We start from the raw sequence: 14,956 nt of genomic DNA on the forward strand, positions 1-14,956 counted from the left end.
TGTTAGCAAAGGAGGAGCAAGTACTCTGCGTTTACCAAGAGAGCTGCAGACTGAAAGCTGTGTGAGCAGCCATGCTGAAGTATCTGATGTGCTAAGATTAGCTTGAATAAATGCCCATCCTGTAGGCTGTGGACATTTTGACTATTGTACCGCTGAGGTCTGAAACAGACAAACATTTTCAATAGAGAGGGTTTTCAGGTGGTCGAATTACTTTTCTAGCCAGAGATAATGTGAGTGATTATGGTCATCGTATATAAAGGTACAGAAGAGAGTAAAGCATTGCTTTATTATTAATAGCTACAGAAGAAGGTTTTTAATAAAAATTTGGATTATTCTTCTTTAAAAATAGTGGCAAAGTTATATTCCAATTCATCACGCAGGGATCGCTTGCTCGAAGGGATTTTCCAGCATGGAGCCCCCTGGCCAATTGCATTGTTCTCTTCCCACCACCCCTAGGAATTTTAACAGCTGCCAAATGTCTGGCAGGATTTAGTAAATGACTGACCAATTCTTTTCCATCTTGGAGTTAGCTTGCAAAATTGAAGGCTTGGAAAATAAGAGGGTGAAAAGAATCCTAGCCAGTACTGCATTTATTTTTTTTGTCAAATACCAAGTTTGCCTTTTGATACAGTATATCCTACCCATGACTGCAGTGTAGTTATGTCAATACACAGAAACTAGTTCATAAATAAATCTTAAAGGATAGCTTTTCTCCTAAGCGTTTTTGGAGTGTTTTACAGAGGACCTAATGACAGACAGAGCAGGTTATATTTCCACATGTAACCCTGGGAGCAGTCAGCATCTCTATACCATGCTGAAGAAGAGGTTGACATGGCAGTTGGACCAGCCCTGTGGGATGCTCAGGAATAGGCACTGCTGTAGTGCCACAGAACCTTGAGGGAGCTGAGGAGCAATGTCTTCCTGATGAGTAAGGGAGGAGAACGGGCGGCTGTCTGTCATGGAGGTGGTGTGCTGTTGCCCAGCAGGTGGTTGGGGAAGGGAAAAAAATAAGCAGTCTTGCCTTGAGGAGAGGAGCAGAGAGAAGAAATAGAAAAGTAGAATAAGAAAAGAATGAAATGAGTGTCATTTCTACAAAAATAAATAAATATATAATTTTTACCCTTTAGAAATATGCAGCTTCTCTGGAGACTCTCTTATCTTTATTTTTAGTATTACTACTGTCAGCAAAAAAACCCCTTATGCTTAAGTAAAACATTCTACCCAGACACGTTTAGTTTCAACTGCAGCACCAAAGATGGGTATGTAGTGCTTGTTGTCTTATTAGTAACTGCAATTGGGCAAAGGTGTTTTTATTAGGCAGGGTGACCTGTGTAGTATAGGGAAGATGCCATTTGAAGCTGGCATTAATTAGCATGTGTGCAGTGTAAGACATCACAGAAGCTTTCAAAAAGATTGTAGGGGTTTTCTTGTAATGCTTTCTTATCTTGCAGTTTTACATGGTGGCTGTTGATCGAAGTATCCTAAGTTTTTAAGATAAGCAAAGAGAGAAATAATCTCAAGATGGATGCATATATTTGAAATTATTTTGAATGGATAGTGAAATGAAGTGTTCAGACGAGATCCAAAAGCGATCCCTTGCAAGTTAACTTGCCTTTCTGAATTAGTCACAGTGTATACTTTCTTAATGCAAGTACGAATGTGAGCTCATCAGTATTTCAGCAGTGTACCTTCTCGGAGTAAATCACGCTGTGGTCCAGGCGGGACGACAGTGTTTACCCATGAGGAATCCGCCGTACCAGGGGGAGGCAGGGTGCCCAGCTGCATGTGCTTGGCTGCTCGTGAGTGTGGCTCTAGGCAGTAAGCAGCCTTTAAAGGAGTGCAAGTAGCTGGAAGTGGGTGGGGAGGTGTGTTTTTTCCTGTTAACTGTCCCAACCATAGATGCAACTTCTGCTGTTATTTTATTTAAAATATGTGTTTCATGCTGATGTTAATGCATTCTTCCATAGGGACATTCCAGCTATATTACACACCTTGATTGGTCCCCAGACAACAAGCATATAATGTCAAACTCAGGAGACTATGAAATTCTATACTGTAAGTATGACGTGAAATGTACTGGAAACAAAAACATGCATTAACTATCACAATATTTAGAAGAATGTGTTTGATCGAGTCCGTGTGAAATGCTCACTGACTAATTTGAACTTCTGTAACCTGATATCTTGATGTTATTCAGAGCTGTGTGTTACCTAATGGCAATGCCAAATATAGCTTACTTCTTTACAAGGTCATAAATTAAGTTAACAGCTTAGAATTTACAGAACAAGTGGTGCTACGTTTTGATGTTGGCTCAAATCTCCATAGATTGAAAATAATATATATTGTTGTTTAATTTGTGTCAACAGTACCAGTTATTTTGGGGGGATAATATCAGCAGGTTTGTGCGTCTGTTTTTCTTTGTTGGGGGTTTTTTGTTTGTCTGTTATCTTGACTTTGACTGGTGATGTCAAGAACTGAGCAAAGCAATAATATTACGTTAATGAGCTAATGATTATCTTGTTTTCACATTTGTCTTTATTATATGTGAAAATATGGATTTAATACATAGTTGTTAGGCTGCAAGTTCAACTTTAGTGTATATCAATCTACGCTTTTTTTTTTAATTTAATGTTCATATAGTTTTAGCGAGGAAAAAAGGGACTGCAGTTCTGTTGCTGCATAGACAAGAAGAGCCAGAAGTCTCAATATGTGACATGTTAACATGTTCTTTCTGTTTGTCACTGCTTAGGCTTCCAATCTAGATAGTGCAGTGTCTGACTGTAGGAAAAGAAAGTGTTGGTGGTAATAACTACCTGCACAGGCAAGCAAAGAGCTGTAACCCATTGTCACTGGACTGGTTTGTTGAAAGATAGACATTATGTTGGGAAGCAATGTTTCCTTTCTAGAACAAGTTGAAAATCTGTCCAAGTCTCCTCTGGCAGTAGTTTTTAGCGTGTCCATCAGGCTGGTAGGAAGGAGACATTTGGCTACTACATTAAAGTGTTTACTGCATCATGACATTTTGTAGGCTATTCTACTGTAGCAGTGGGCTCAAACTGCAGGGAAGTGTATTTGAGGTGTGCTAATCTGAAAATGGAAATGAAAACTACTAGGCTGAGCATCAGGTGTCTAGAAGTTATTGGTGTATCTTTGTCTCTACAGTGTAGTTCCAAGTTGGTCTTAAGATTTGTTACTGTTTCTATTAATTTTAGTATGGTTAGGCTGCAGTTGGACTTCATGATCTTCAAGGTCTTTTCCAACCTGGGTAATTCTATGATTCTATGTGTATAAATGCGAGGCTATATGCTGTAACTCTTAATTCACTTTTATTACAGGGGACATTCCAAGTGGCTGCAAGTTAATCAGGAATCGTTCTGACTGTAAGGATATAGATTGGACGACATACACTTGTGTGCTAGGCTTTCAGGTGTTTGGTAAGCACCATTTCATTTGCTTTTAAGCTACTTGATGCTTTTGTGATTTCTTTCTGGGATGGAGGGGTCAGCCCAAAGAGGCTGACTATTGTACTTGTCTGTGATACAGAGCACCTGATACTGCACAGCGTAATTGTAATTGATATCTATTAAAGCTTGAAGTGTAGTATTTGATTTTTCTGCTGTCATTTTAGACTACTGTCTTTGGGGAGCTTGAACTAGAAAGCTGGTATTTTTAAGTGCTCTTATGGTACAGGTAGATTGCTCTTTTCATATGTTGATTTGGAATAGGAGGAAGACTGTGCAAGTGTAAGATACAGTTTATAACTTAAAATCATGGCAGCACCTTGATAGCTGTAGTACAAAATGAAAAATAGACACTGGTTCTAAAGATTAATAGTGCTTAGAAAGTAGAAGATTGCTTACCTAATGATTTATTTCTAAAATGTAGGGGAAAAAAATAGTTTAACAGCTGACAGATATATATTAATAATCTAGTCTGGGACTGTATGCAACTAGTCCAAGCAGCACCTGCTGATAGCAGCTTTGTTGACCTTGAACAAGTTGCTTCTCTGTGTTCAGTTGAAAAGTACAACTTGTGTGAGCAGGATGCTGAATGTCTTGCTTCTACCTCCAGTCAGATACCTTTCTCAGTTGTTCACATTGTAGAAAACGCCAAAAGCAGGTAAATCAGCAGTTTCTTTAGAAGTGAAGGTTAGGTCGACGAATCTTTTCTTCTCAACTGCCAGGAGTTCATTTCTGAATATCAGTTTATACAGGGTAGAAAAACAATTAGGTAACTTAAGTGCTTTCTTGTAGCTTCTGACAGTTATGTATATTTTTAGGATTGTCAGTTGCTTAATGAGAAACTAGTCAAAAGATTAGTTAGCAACTAATCAAAGGTTTGCAGGTTATTTGGGAGCTAACACTAATGCTCTTGCGTGGCATAGAAATTAGGTGGAAGGAATCTGGGGGCTTTATACCCAGACCTCATGTCTCTGAGTTCCAAAATTCTGAGGCAAAGCAGAGTGAAAAAAGGGATCAGGGAAGGAATCTGACTAGTTAATAAACTGCATAAGTATTCTTTAGGTATTCAGAGCCTGAGAGTAGCTATTAGAAATAAACAGGCATTTGCTCTTCGTGGAGCTGAATACTGTTGCTTAATGCAGTTTTAATAAAACATATTGGCTGCCATTATCCAGATAAATATGCACCAAATTGTCTATGTGCATGTTTTTATTCATTTTGTCTGTGAAATTTAGATTGGATGGCTGTTTCCTCCTGATGCTCTCTACAAGTAAACCCGAGCTGATTAAGGCTATCAGTTCATGGTAGTCATCTCCTCATTTTGCTGCTGTGGGGCTACAACAGAAAAAATAACACAACACAAGTGCATTTTTGAAGTGGAATATCAAAAGATTCAGGAAACAGTAGCGTGAAAATCAAAGCTCTCTATTCCATGCTAATATGACCTTTCTCCTGGAGCAATGAAAGTACTTTGTAAGGCAAATGAAATGACTGTTCTTTCTGGCATAGCCTGAGATCTGAAACCACTTACTGTTTTATTTGGAGTACTTTCATCTACCAAAAATTTGAGGTAGAAGAAGGTGCCTCTATTGGTACTGATGGAGTTATGTCACTTGGTGTGATATAAGACAGAAAAAATAACAGGAGCAGCTGATCCCAGCATTTTCCCAAAAGGGTTTGACATGGAAGTGCATATGAAACAAAGGTTTGGAGTTGAGTCCTTCCATGCAGAGTAAATGGCACCCACTGATATTTATCAGTGCTTGCTGAACTTTTATGGAGACAAAACAGTGGATATAAATGAGCACAGTGAGGCAATAGGTGATGCTTTTCAGCAGTGGAGACAGCATCATTGGATCATGCAGGCTCTTGTTCTTCACTGGTTAAAATACATAGCTAGTGGTGGTGACTGTGTTAAAAATGAATGTTTCGTAGCTGAGAATTTGCTCTATCAAATAGTGTTATTAAGCTCTTTGTATCTGTTGTAGTTTCCATAGAAATAAGTAGGATGCATTACTTTTGGAGCATCCTACATATTTAAACTTACTAGTCAAGATTCATCATGCTTTAATTTTATACTGTCTGGTGGTTTGACACCCTTTTCAGAATCCTATAATTGTGGCATGATCCCAGACAAAGGCAAGAATTTTCCCGTTAAATCAGACAGTGCAGATATTTGCTTCTGGCTTTGACACCAGGGTGAGCTGGCTCAGGGATCCAAAAACCCGGGCACTGCTCACTTTGATGTTCAGGAGGAGAGGGCTGAGTTTATGGGATTTAGGCTTTCAGGAGCATGTGTTTTACAAATCCAGCACTGTGGATGGTGTCTGTAGGCACAGGCACTGCACTGTTTTTGGCAGATGAAAGAGGATGGAAGCACACAGTGGGGATGAGAATAGCATCGCTTCGTTTTGGCTCTCGATATTACTGTAGTGGCTTAGTGGTATCCTCAGTCTGCACTCAGAGCACTTGAAGTCACTCACTTGTTTACTGCACATTCTCCACTCTTCTCTCTGAGCAGATTCTTTTGAGAGGCTTACTGGCCAGCAACAGAATTTATTAAAATTAAAGTGCAGTTGTTGAAGTCCTATTATTTCAGTGGTTGCTTTTATTTCTTATTTTAAAGTTCTTAAAAACTCAGAACTTGGTCACTTTAATGCCTTAGCTTCACATGCTATCAGCTACATGGAAAGCAAATGCTGCTTTATTATAATAAAATGTTGTCTGGCATTTATAACTGCTCAAGGAATTTTTGAACGCAAAAAAGATGNAGACACAATCTTGAATATCAGTCTTTAATCTTAAATTAAAAAGAAGAGGAAATAGCACAGCTGTTTAGCACCACCTGACTTAGGTGCTAGCTAAAAATTCAGGAAAATGGTTTGAAGTTCATTTATTCCTCCCATCTGATGACAGTATTTTATATAAGGAATGCAGGAAAAAGTTAAAATTAGTTCATTTTGAGCTACTTGGAAATTGTTTAATATATTTTTCAGATTGAATTCATTGGTGCAAGAGTACTAAAATATTTCTGAATACTTTCCACAGCATTTCATGTCTTTAGTGAATAATATGCCATGTACTCTGTTGGCACTGCAATAAACGTGATAAGCTGCCTTTGTTATTGCTCAGAGAAAATAAGTTCTCACTTCACCTACTGAAGAACTGGGGGGGGTGGCGGGGGGGGGAAACAACTTTAAAATTGAATTGTTTTTGCCATGTTGCTTAAAAAGAAGAAAATGTAGGAGTTTGGAAAGATAAGGTAGTGCCATGTCTGACATTTGTTTTGTATAAGGTAGTCAACAGCATGTGCTTTTTATTCCATCAAACCCAGTGATTATAAGGAAGAAGGTTTTTCCATATCTTGTGATGAATATCTTTCTCAGTAAATCAGACACAAAATTCTTCTTTGAGATGGAAAAAAAAATTAAAGGGAAAAAAATCCTTATAACTCTCAGGTTAGTAAAAAAAAAATTAATCTCAGCTACAAAATCTGGCACCATTGGCATAAATTTCTATCTTACGATACCTTGCTTAATTTTCTTTCAGTTTTTCTCACAGATGTCAATCACCAGTTTCCTTATGGTAATCTCTGAGGTCTTTATTTTTGTTCAAACTATAGCTTCACCCCTCCCCAAATTGTTCATCCAACTGCTTTTCATCCAAGCAATGTTGTTATTCTTTTGTCTAGACATATCAGTGTCTTATTTTTTTACTTATAAGCATATTGAATTGTACTTAAGCAGTTGACAGCACTTTCATCTATGAAACTTGTACAGTCTGGGTTTCTGTGTAAAATATCATCAATCGTCTCTGTTGAATCATGCAACAACAAAAAAAAAATGACCTCTGAATAACGTACAGTACTTTGGCTTGTTCCACACTTCAGCAGCAGTTTTGCTTTTAAATGCTTATATGTAAGTCAGTGCTGATTTACCAGTCTAAGCAATAAACTTAATCTTAGAATCAGCCTTAGAGAAGACTGAGATTTTCATCAGAAAATACATCAAGCCCAAGGGGCTATCTGGCCCAGGGTTGAGGACCTGGGGGTAAAAGGGACTGTGGGAGGAACAGCATGAAACTGACAATGACTACAACATTTAATTCAACACCTGCTCCATTTTCCAATTCAAATTCCAATTCTCCTCTTCTTTTGTTAAGCTTGTCTGTCATGGCTGTTTAGATTTTGTTTGATAAATATCTCCTATCCAAATATCTGTGCTTCTCTCTCCTAGGAGTATGGCCTGAAGGATCAGATGGGACAGACATAAATGCTCTTGTCAGATCCCACAATCGAAAAGTGATAGCAGTTGCTGATGATTTTTGTAAGGTCCATCTCTTTCAGTATCCCTGTTCCAAGCCAAAGGTAAGTCTAGACCAGTCTGTATCTTATGTGCATGCTTGCACTACATGACGCCTTCCTTTCCAGACTGCCTTCAGCCTGGTTGTTTTGGAACCTGGCAACCAAATCTGTGAGAACAGCACTAGAGATGAAAGCATGCATTTATCCATTAGTTGGTAGATAGTTGGTAATAGTTGGTACAGAAGATTATGCATTAGTTTTTGTGGGTTTTTTGGGGGGGGTGGGGGATTGTTTGTTTTTTGTTGTTGTTGTTTATGTTATGTTAATTTATTTATGTATATATAGTGAAATAGACATATTTTTCTTTAAGCTCTGTATCAGAGATTTGATACATTCTGTTCAAAGGCCTTAAGTCATAGAAACATTAAGGTTGGAAAAGACCTCTAAGGTCATCTAATCCAATCATCAACCAATCACCAATGTTATCCACTAAACCTTGTCCCTAGGTGCATCGTCTACATGTTTCTTGAACACCTCAAGGGATGGTGACTCCACCACCTCCCTGAGCAGCCAGTGCCTGACCACTCTTTCAGACAAGTTTTTCCTAGTATTCAACTTTGTTGTCAAGACCATTACCTTTCAAATAATGTTCTAAATTTGTCCTGAGTTGTAAACATTAAGAAGAAAGGATGTGTTGTGTGGGGAAATCTAAATATCTATTGGTACTTTTATGTGTGAACGAAGAACTGAACAACAGTATTAACTTTACATTTCAGTATCCTGTGTTCTCGTAATCAAATGTGTGATTTTTCTTTCCTGCTTATTTTAATAGGCCCCGAGTCACAAATACAGTGCTCACAGTAGTCACGTGACAAACGTCAGCTTTACCCACAGTGATAGTCACTTGATCTCAACTGGAGGGAAAGACATGAGTATTATTCAATGGAAACTTGTGGAGAAGGTAACTTTACCACAAAATGACATTGTCGTAGACATCGGTGCAACCAAAGTGCCCATCCCTGCCAGTGAGAATGCTGTACAGTCTCCTGCTCCCCTCCCGCAGCCTTTTAATGAAATGAACCAAACTGAAAGTGTAACTGGCAGCTCTCCAGCCTCGTTAGAGAGCAACTTGGAGCAGTCTGTGGAGGCCAGTGAGGAACAGAGTGAGGAGCAAAGCGATGGGAGCAGCCTGGACCCTGCCGAACCAGGCTACGAGGAACCCTCCAATGAAATGAGTGAGGAGCACAGCGAGTCCACGGTCACTGAGGAACAGCAGGAGAACTCGCCAGAGGCGTAACTCTCCCAGCTCAGATGGTTGTTATTTTCCCTTCGTGTGCGTGCTTTCATTACAGGGTGAGGGTTCAAATAGGCAAAAGTAGCTGAGATTCATGACCACTCCAGCTTTTTGAGTTTCAGTGAGATTTTTAATCTGAGCTTCAGTTCAATACGTGGAACCATCCCAAGGGCCTGGCTTCGATGGTTTGTATCAAGATCTGGTCAAAGTTAGTAGTGGACATTATCATAGATCCATTGTAGTTCTGAAATTGCTGTTTGGAAGTGGCATGAAATATATACTGGAAAAAAAGGTTAGCTCTAAGAATTAGCTGAGATAGACCACCTTACCTATGTGAAAGGGCTTTCTGAAAGGAGTAAGCTGATGGGAAGCACTGAGCAATTCCAGCTGAGGAGTTACCATGCTGCTTTTTCTAGGTGTGAAGACAAACAAACACCAAAAAGTTCTTGGTAGAGCTGTTTTCCTTTGTTTTTTCTTAATGAGAAAAATAGAGGAAAAACAATGTAATGATGCCACTTGTATGGCAATGCCTTCTTGATCTAACACATATGCAATTTTCTAACACTACTAATTCCTAGTGGAGTCTGGACATGCTCACAGTTGGTCTGCCCTGGGTGCTGCTAGTTCTAAGGCAAATCCTGTTGAGGAATGGTGTCAGCTGTTCCATTTTTATAGGCTACTTAATAACAGACTAACCAAATACTGATGTGTTTCACTTTTCATGACCTGAAAGTTGATTTAAACAGTAGGATCCAATTGTCTCTTCAAAGAATTGTTTTCCTAGAGAATCTTTACAGTGACTTCAATGTGAATGGCAGAGAATGCGTGACAAGAACACAAGTCAGATGGGCTCCAGAGTTAAGCTTTAAGCCTTCAAGCAGAACTTGCTCCATCCGTAGTAGGAGAAAAATACAGTTGACTTAAATTATTAAATTGGTGCTTGGGATTAGTATATTAAGTTGGTAATTTTTTTTCTTAATTTTTAGAGGTAACTCTAAGAATCATTAAACTGCATTCTTTCTTTTTTTTATTATTATTTTTTTTTTAACTCCAGATCCTTTAGCAATGGTGATATAAGCATACAGCAATTTAGATGATGTGATTTTTTTGTTCTCGTTTTCAGACTTGCTGATCTATTTTTGTGACTTTGTTTTTTTCGACCCCTACTCCCCCACCTCCTCTCTCTCCCCAGGTTGCTGTAAGCCATGCAGCTATCATGTGGCTATACCTGGCCAGTTACGGGATATCTTGGCATTTGTTATGCATTTGGAAAGTAATTTTTTTTAAAATGAACTTTGTCAGATAGCTACAGTTTTTTTCTTAAGTGCATACGTTTCCTACTTTAAAAAGATATAGTTTTACTGACAGATATCCATTTCCTATGTACTTGTTTATATTTTGATTACATAGAATTTTCTTTTTTAACTTGCTGCATTGTGCTGGTATTTTAGTTCTTAGTTAGAATATCATGTTTAGATACTTTGGATGAGTTCATAAGTCTTAATTGTGCAAGCGTTTACGTGATTGTGCCATTCCAAAGTGCATCAAAACTGTCATTCCCTTACTAGTATCTTCTCAGGAGAAATGCTACAGATCAGGTATTTAGTCATCATTTGGAAAGATAAAAAACAAATGGACTCCCAAAGGACATTTAGAACATTTATATATAAAATATATAAATATATATATACACACACATATATATATTAAAAAATATATCCTCTTGTTTACAACAGTTCCAGAAAACCTCAATGTAGTTCCCTTCGGATGGAGGGAGAAATGGATTCCAAGCAACCCATCTGTTTAAACTGTGCTCTGTACATAGTGTTTTACTGGAGAGCTCTAGTATGCCTGACTTGCAGATTTGCCAAATAGCAGCAATGGAAGATAAAGATCAGCTTATTAAACTGTATGGTTCCAAAGGAGGAGTATGCCATAGATTTAGAAAATAATCCTAGTAAAAGAAAAAGGATTTTAGAGCTAATGAGGCACAGAGCTCTCTGTCATTTTTATGAACTCCACGTAAGCAACACATTTCATTTGGAACATCTGTCACCTGGGGTTGCCATGTAAAGTGAGAGTTATATAGTTGTGATATTCTTGTGTTTGTAGTTCAGAAGACTCTACTAATATGCAAAAAGCCTTACAGCTTTCAATTGCTGGCAACTACTGTTTAACAAATAATTAAATCTGTGATAATGGATGGAAATGGGTGGGATTATGTAACAGTAGATGTTTTAGAAAAATAATTGTGAATGAATTAAGAGTGTTTCATGTGAAGATGTTTGAGCCATTTCTATCTATCATGCATTCCTGTCTCAAGGCAGAAAATTTTGAAGATTAAAAAAAAAATAAAGTAATCAAAAGAATATATTGCAGTGTATTTTTCATATCTTCTGGCTCCTTTTGTATACAGTGTGCATCTTGTGGTCACATTTGTGATGTCTGGGTCTATCGTTTTAGAAGACAAGGAAAAGGACCTCATTTAGCTGTTGCTTTCTTGGTAACTGTAAAAATAAGTTCATTTAGCATTATGAGCATCAGCCGAAATTCCTAAATATTGTTCATTCTTATTTTTCAAACATTTTGATAGGCATTGTGGGATTACAGGTAAGTATCAGTCCTGGTGTGCATTGTGGTTTAAGCTTCCTGGGTTCTGCTTGCTTCTGCAAGTCATGTGAAAAGTACAGGGTTATTTGTGAAGTAACGTGTTAAATATTACGATGCTTCCACACTGCTGATGATCTCTGTCCAGTTGCAGATGAAGAAGGTCATAGAATTGTTTGAGTTGAAAGGGACCCTTAAAGGCCACCTGGTCCTACACCTTTGCAATGAATGAGGACACCTACAGCTTGATCAGATGCTCCGAGTCCCCCCACCTGACCTTGAGTGTCTCCAGACATGGGGCATCCAGATCCTTTCAGGCAACCTGTGCCAGTGCCTCTCTACCCTTATTGTAAAAAAACCTTTTTCATTATATCCAATCTAAACGTCCCCTCCTTTAGTTTAGTTTGCAACCATTTCCCTCTTGTCCTATCAAGGGTCACAATATGCTTCAGTTTCTTCATATATTTCTTGTGAATGTTTCTTTGTCTTTTGTAAGGCTTTGAATCATATTGCATGCAGCTGGTTCCTGTCATTTGCAAAAGGAGGGTGAGGTGGAGAAGAAAGAAAACTCCAAGATAGCCAAATACCTTATGTTTGTCCTTGCTTAAAAGCAAACAAACAAACAAAAAAAAACCTGCACCGCCACCTCCTGAGTTTGACTGGGAACATTAGTGACTCTTCCATCAGATTATGTTGCTGTTCTAAACTGAACAAGCCGGTGCCTTAAGATCATGCCATGCTGTTTCCAGCACACCCACAACATCACTGGGTATGGGCAGCTGTGCAGTAGGATGCTCTTCCTGGCTTTTCTCCCTTTCTGTCCAAATTCAGTACAAGGTTTTGCTGCTTTACCTGGGCTGCTCAGTAAGGTGGAAAGCAGCCTTACTCATGATGGAAGCAGGATATGGCTTCACGTGCCTGCTGGCATGGGACAGCATCTGCTGCCATCTCAGGCAGCTTGTAATGGTGGTGGTCATTGTCACATGGAGCTGAAGTTCAGGGTGGAGGCTGCACTTTATGTATAAAAACTATTGCATCCTATTGAGCATGACTGAAACTTCAAACTCTGCATTAAAATGTTTGTTTAGGTTGCATAATAAAATACTGGAATGTTAGGAAAGATCCAGCATATGCAATTTATGATATATATCCATATCAGGTGCATCTCGGGTGAATTGATATTAATAGGGTTTTACTTATAAAATGTATGATATGATGACATATATTCTGCAATTTGGTCACAACAACCCCAGGCAACCCTACAGGCTTGGGGAGGAGTGGCTGGAAAGCTGCCTGATGGACCTTGGTGTGCTGATGGACAGTCAGCTGAATATGAGCCAGCAGGCTGAGGGAGTTGGGGCTGTTTAGTCTGGGGAAAAGGAGGCTGAGGGGAGACCTTATTGCTCTCTTCCAGTATCTGAAAGGTGCTCTCAGCAAGAGTGGGGCAAGTCTCTTCTCACTGGTGACAAGTGACAGGACAAGGGGAAATGGCCTCAAGTTGCACCAAGGTAAGTTTAGGTTGGATGTTAGGAAACAATTCTTTACAGAAAGGGTAGTTAAACACTGGAATAGGCTCCCCAGGGAGGTGGGAGTCACCGTCCCTGGATGTGTTTAAGAGCTGTTTGGATGTGGTGCTCAGAGATATGATTTAGCAGAGGGTTGTTAGAGTTAGGGTACTATGGTTGAACTACAGCTGCGGTTGGACTTGATGATCTTTGAGGTCTTTTCCAACCTGGGTAATTCTATGATTCTATGATTATGTGGGGCTTTTTGTAGATGGGTGATTGGAAACCAAACATTTCTTACATTTGATCTTCCTGCAATTCTCATTATAAAAAACAAGTTTTTGCAAATGATGTATGCCAAGTTCCAGCCTCTTGCCTTTATTTAATCATCTCTAGAATGCATAGATTACGGCTTTGGTTTTCTTTAAAAATGGAGCAAAAATTACGTTTTATGACACTGATAAAAAGGCCCAGTCCAAAATGTAGACTCTGTAAGTTACACTCTTTTATAGTTCCTTCAGTTCAGTGCAGTATTTCAGCTGAATTGGGAAAAAAAAGTTAGTAGTAAACCCTTGTGAAATTTAAGCTAGACTGAGCCAAAGAAACAAATTCTTCTTTCTGTTGCCAATGAAATGTTGATTCCTGGCAATGAAAGGATTAATATTACATGAGATAGATTTTGCTTGTGTGGGACTTGTGCTGCTTGTTTGCTTTCCTTCTGAACAAGTCCAAGCCCATTGCCTAATCCTTATTTCTCGCAGATGGCTTATGTACTTTAATCAACTGAGAATGAAAACCTGCCTACAATGGAATTGTACAATTAAGAGTCTGAGGAGCATACACACTGTAAGCTATGTAATGTATACTGTGATGCATTTGTAAGCATATGCAAGCATCAAATAGATAATACTGCCCAGGGCCATTTTTTTTTTAATGCTTGAAAGAGAAGAGTGGGTTACTGCCCTTACGCTGCAGGGAAGCACAAGCTCTTAAGGAGGTTTAGGAGCATAGGGAAGGGGAAGCATTCCCAGAAGGGTGTGAGGTGAGAGGGAAAGGGGGAAGGGGATCACAGTGGTGGGACAGCGTTTCCCATCTTGGTGCTACGGGACAGGCCCCATCGCTCCCTGTGGGTCTGGATGCACACCGTCATTGGGATGGATGAGCTTAAGTTCCTGACATGTTCTCTAGAGGTTAATACTTCCAAAGAGGTAACTCACAAACTCAAGGCATTTTACCAGATAAGTGAAAAATCCCCTCAGTTTGCCTTCTGACGACCAGTGTGCTTTGTTAGTTCATTTGGGATTGCTGCCAAAAACCCTATTGTTTAACTTATTAAAGGTTGTCTGGATTATAGACATTGTCCCTACTTTTTTTTTAATGAAGCGTATTAAAGTTACTCTATCTAGAACATACCTCTGTATGGTGAGCCAAATAAGTGCTAGAGATAGCTACTGAGATACCACATTCCATGTTGTGAGATGTTTAATCAATCTGATGTTTCTGTTGTTCACCGCTAGTTTCTACCTGCTCTGAATCTCCCATCACACAGCCTGCTCTCATCCTGCCCACATCATTGGCCTTCCAGTCTGAAAGCAAGAGGGGACATTTGCTTATCATGGTGTTTCAGGACTTCCTTCCCTTAAATAGGCCATCTTGTTATTCCAGAAGTGTAATCCCCTCCTTTCATCCTTCCCCACATATCCATCAAGTCCTTGTTCTGGCAGTAAGTTTTTCCCTTTAGTCTGCCTTGTACCTGTTCATGCTTTCTCACGTGCCTGTAACAATG

General features: G+C 39.1%; 1 protein-coding gene across 7 annotated transcripts in view; it reads left to right on the plus strand.

The window, feature by feature from the left end:
- The window catches only part of EML4 (EMAP like 4), a 147,394-nt gene extending 135,965 nt beyond the window's left edge, over window positions 1–11,429 (plus strand). For all 7 annotated transcript variants that reach the window (XM_015857492.2, XM_015857493.1, XM_015857491.2 and 4 more), the window contains 4 exons: window positions 1,968–2,055; window positions 3,336–3,434; window positions 7,697–7,827; window positions 8,597–11,429. In XM_015857492.2, coding sequence (XP_015712978.1) covers window positions 1,968–2,055; window positions 3,336–3,434; window positions 7,697–7,827; window positions 8,597–9,061 — 783 coding nt within the window. In that variant the 3' untranslated portion in view covers window positions 9,062–11,429. The remainder of the gene's footprint in view (window positions 1–1,967; window positions 2,056–3,335; window positions 3,435–7,696; window positions 7,828–8,596) is intronic.
- The last annotated feature ends 3,527 nt before the right edge of the window (window positions 11,430–14,956 follow it).

Source organism: Coturnix japonica, chromosome 3, assembly GCF_001577835.2.
Source record: "Coturnix japonica isolate 7356 chromosome 3, Coturnix japonica 2.1, whole genome shotgun sequence".
Classification (NCBI taxonomy): Eukaryota; Metazoa; Chordata; class Aves; order Galliformes; family Phasianidae; genus Coturnix; species Coturnix japonica.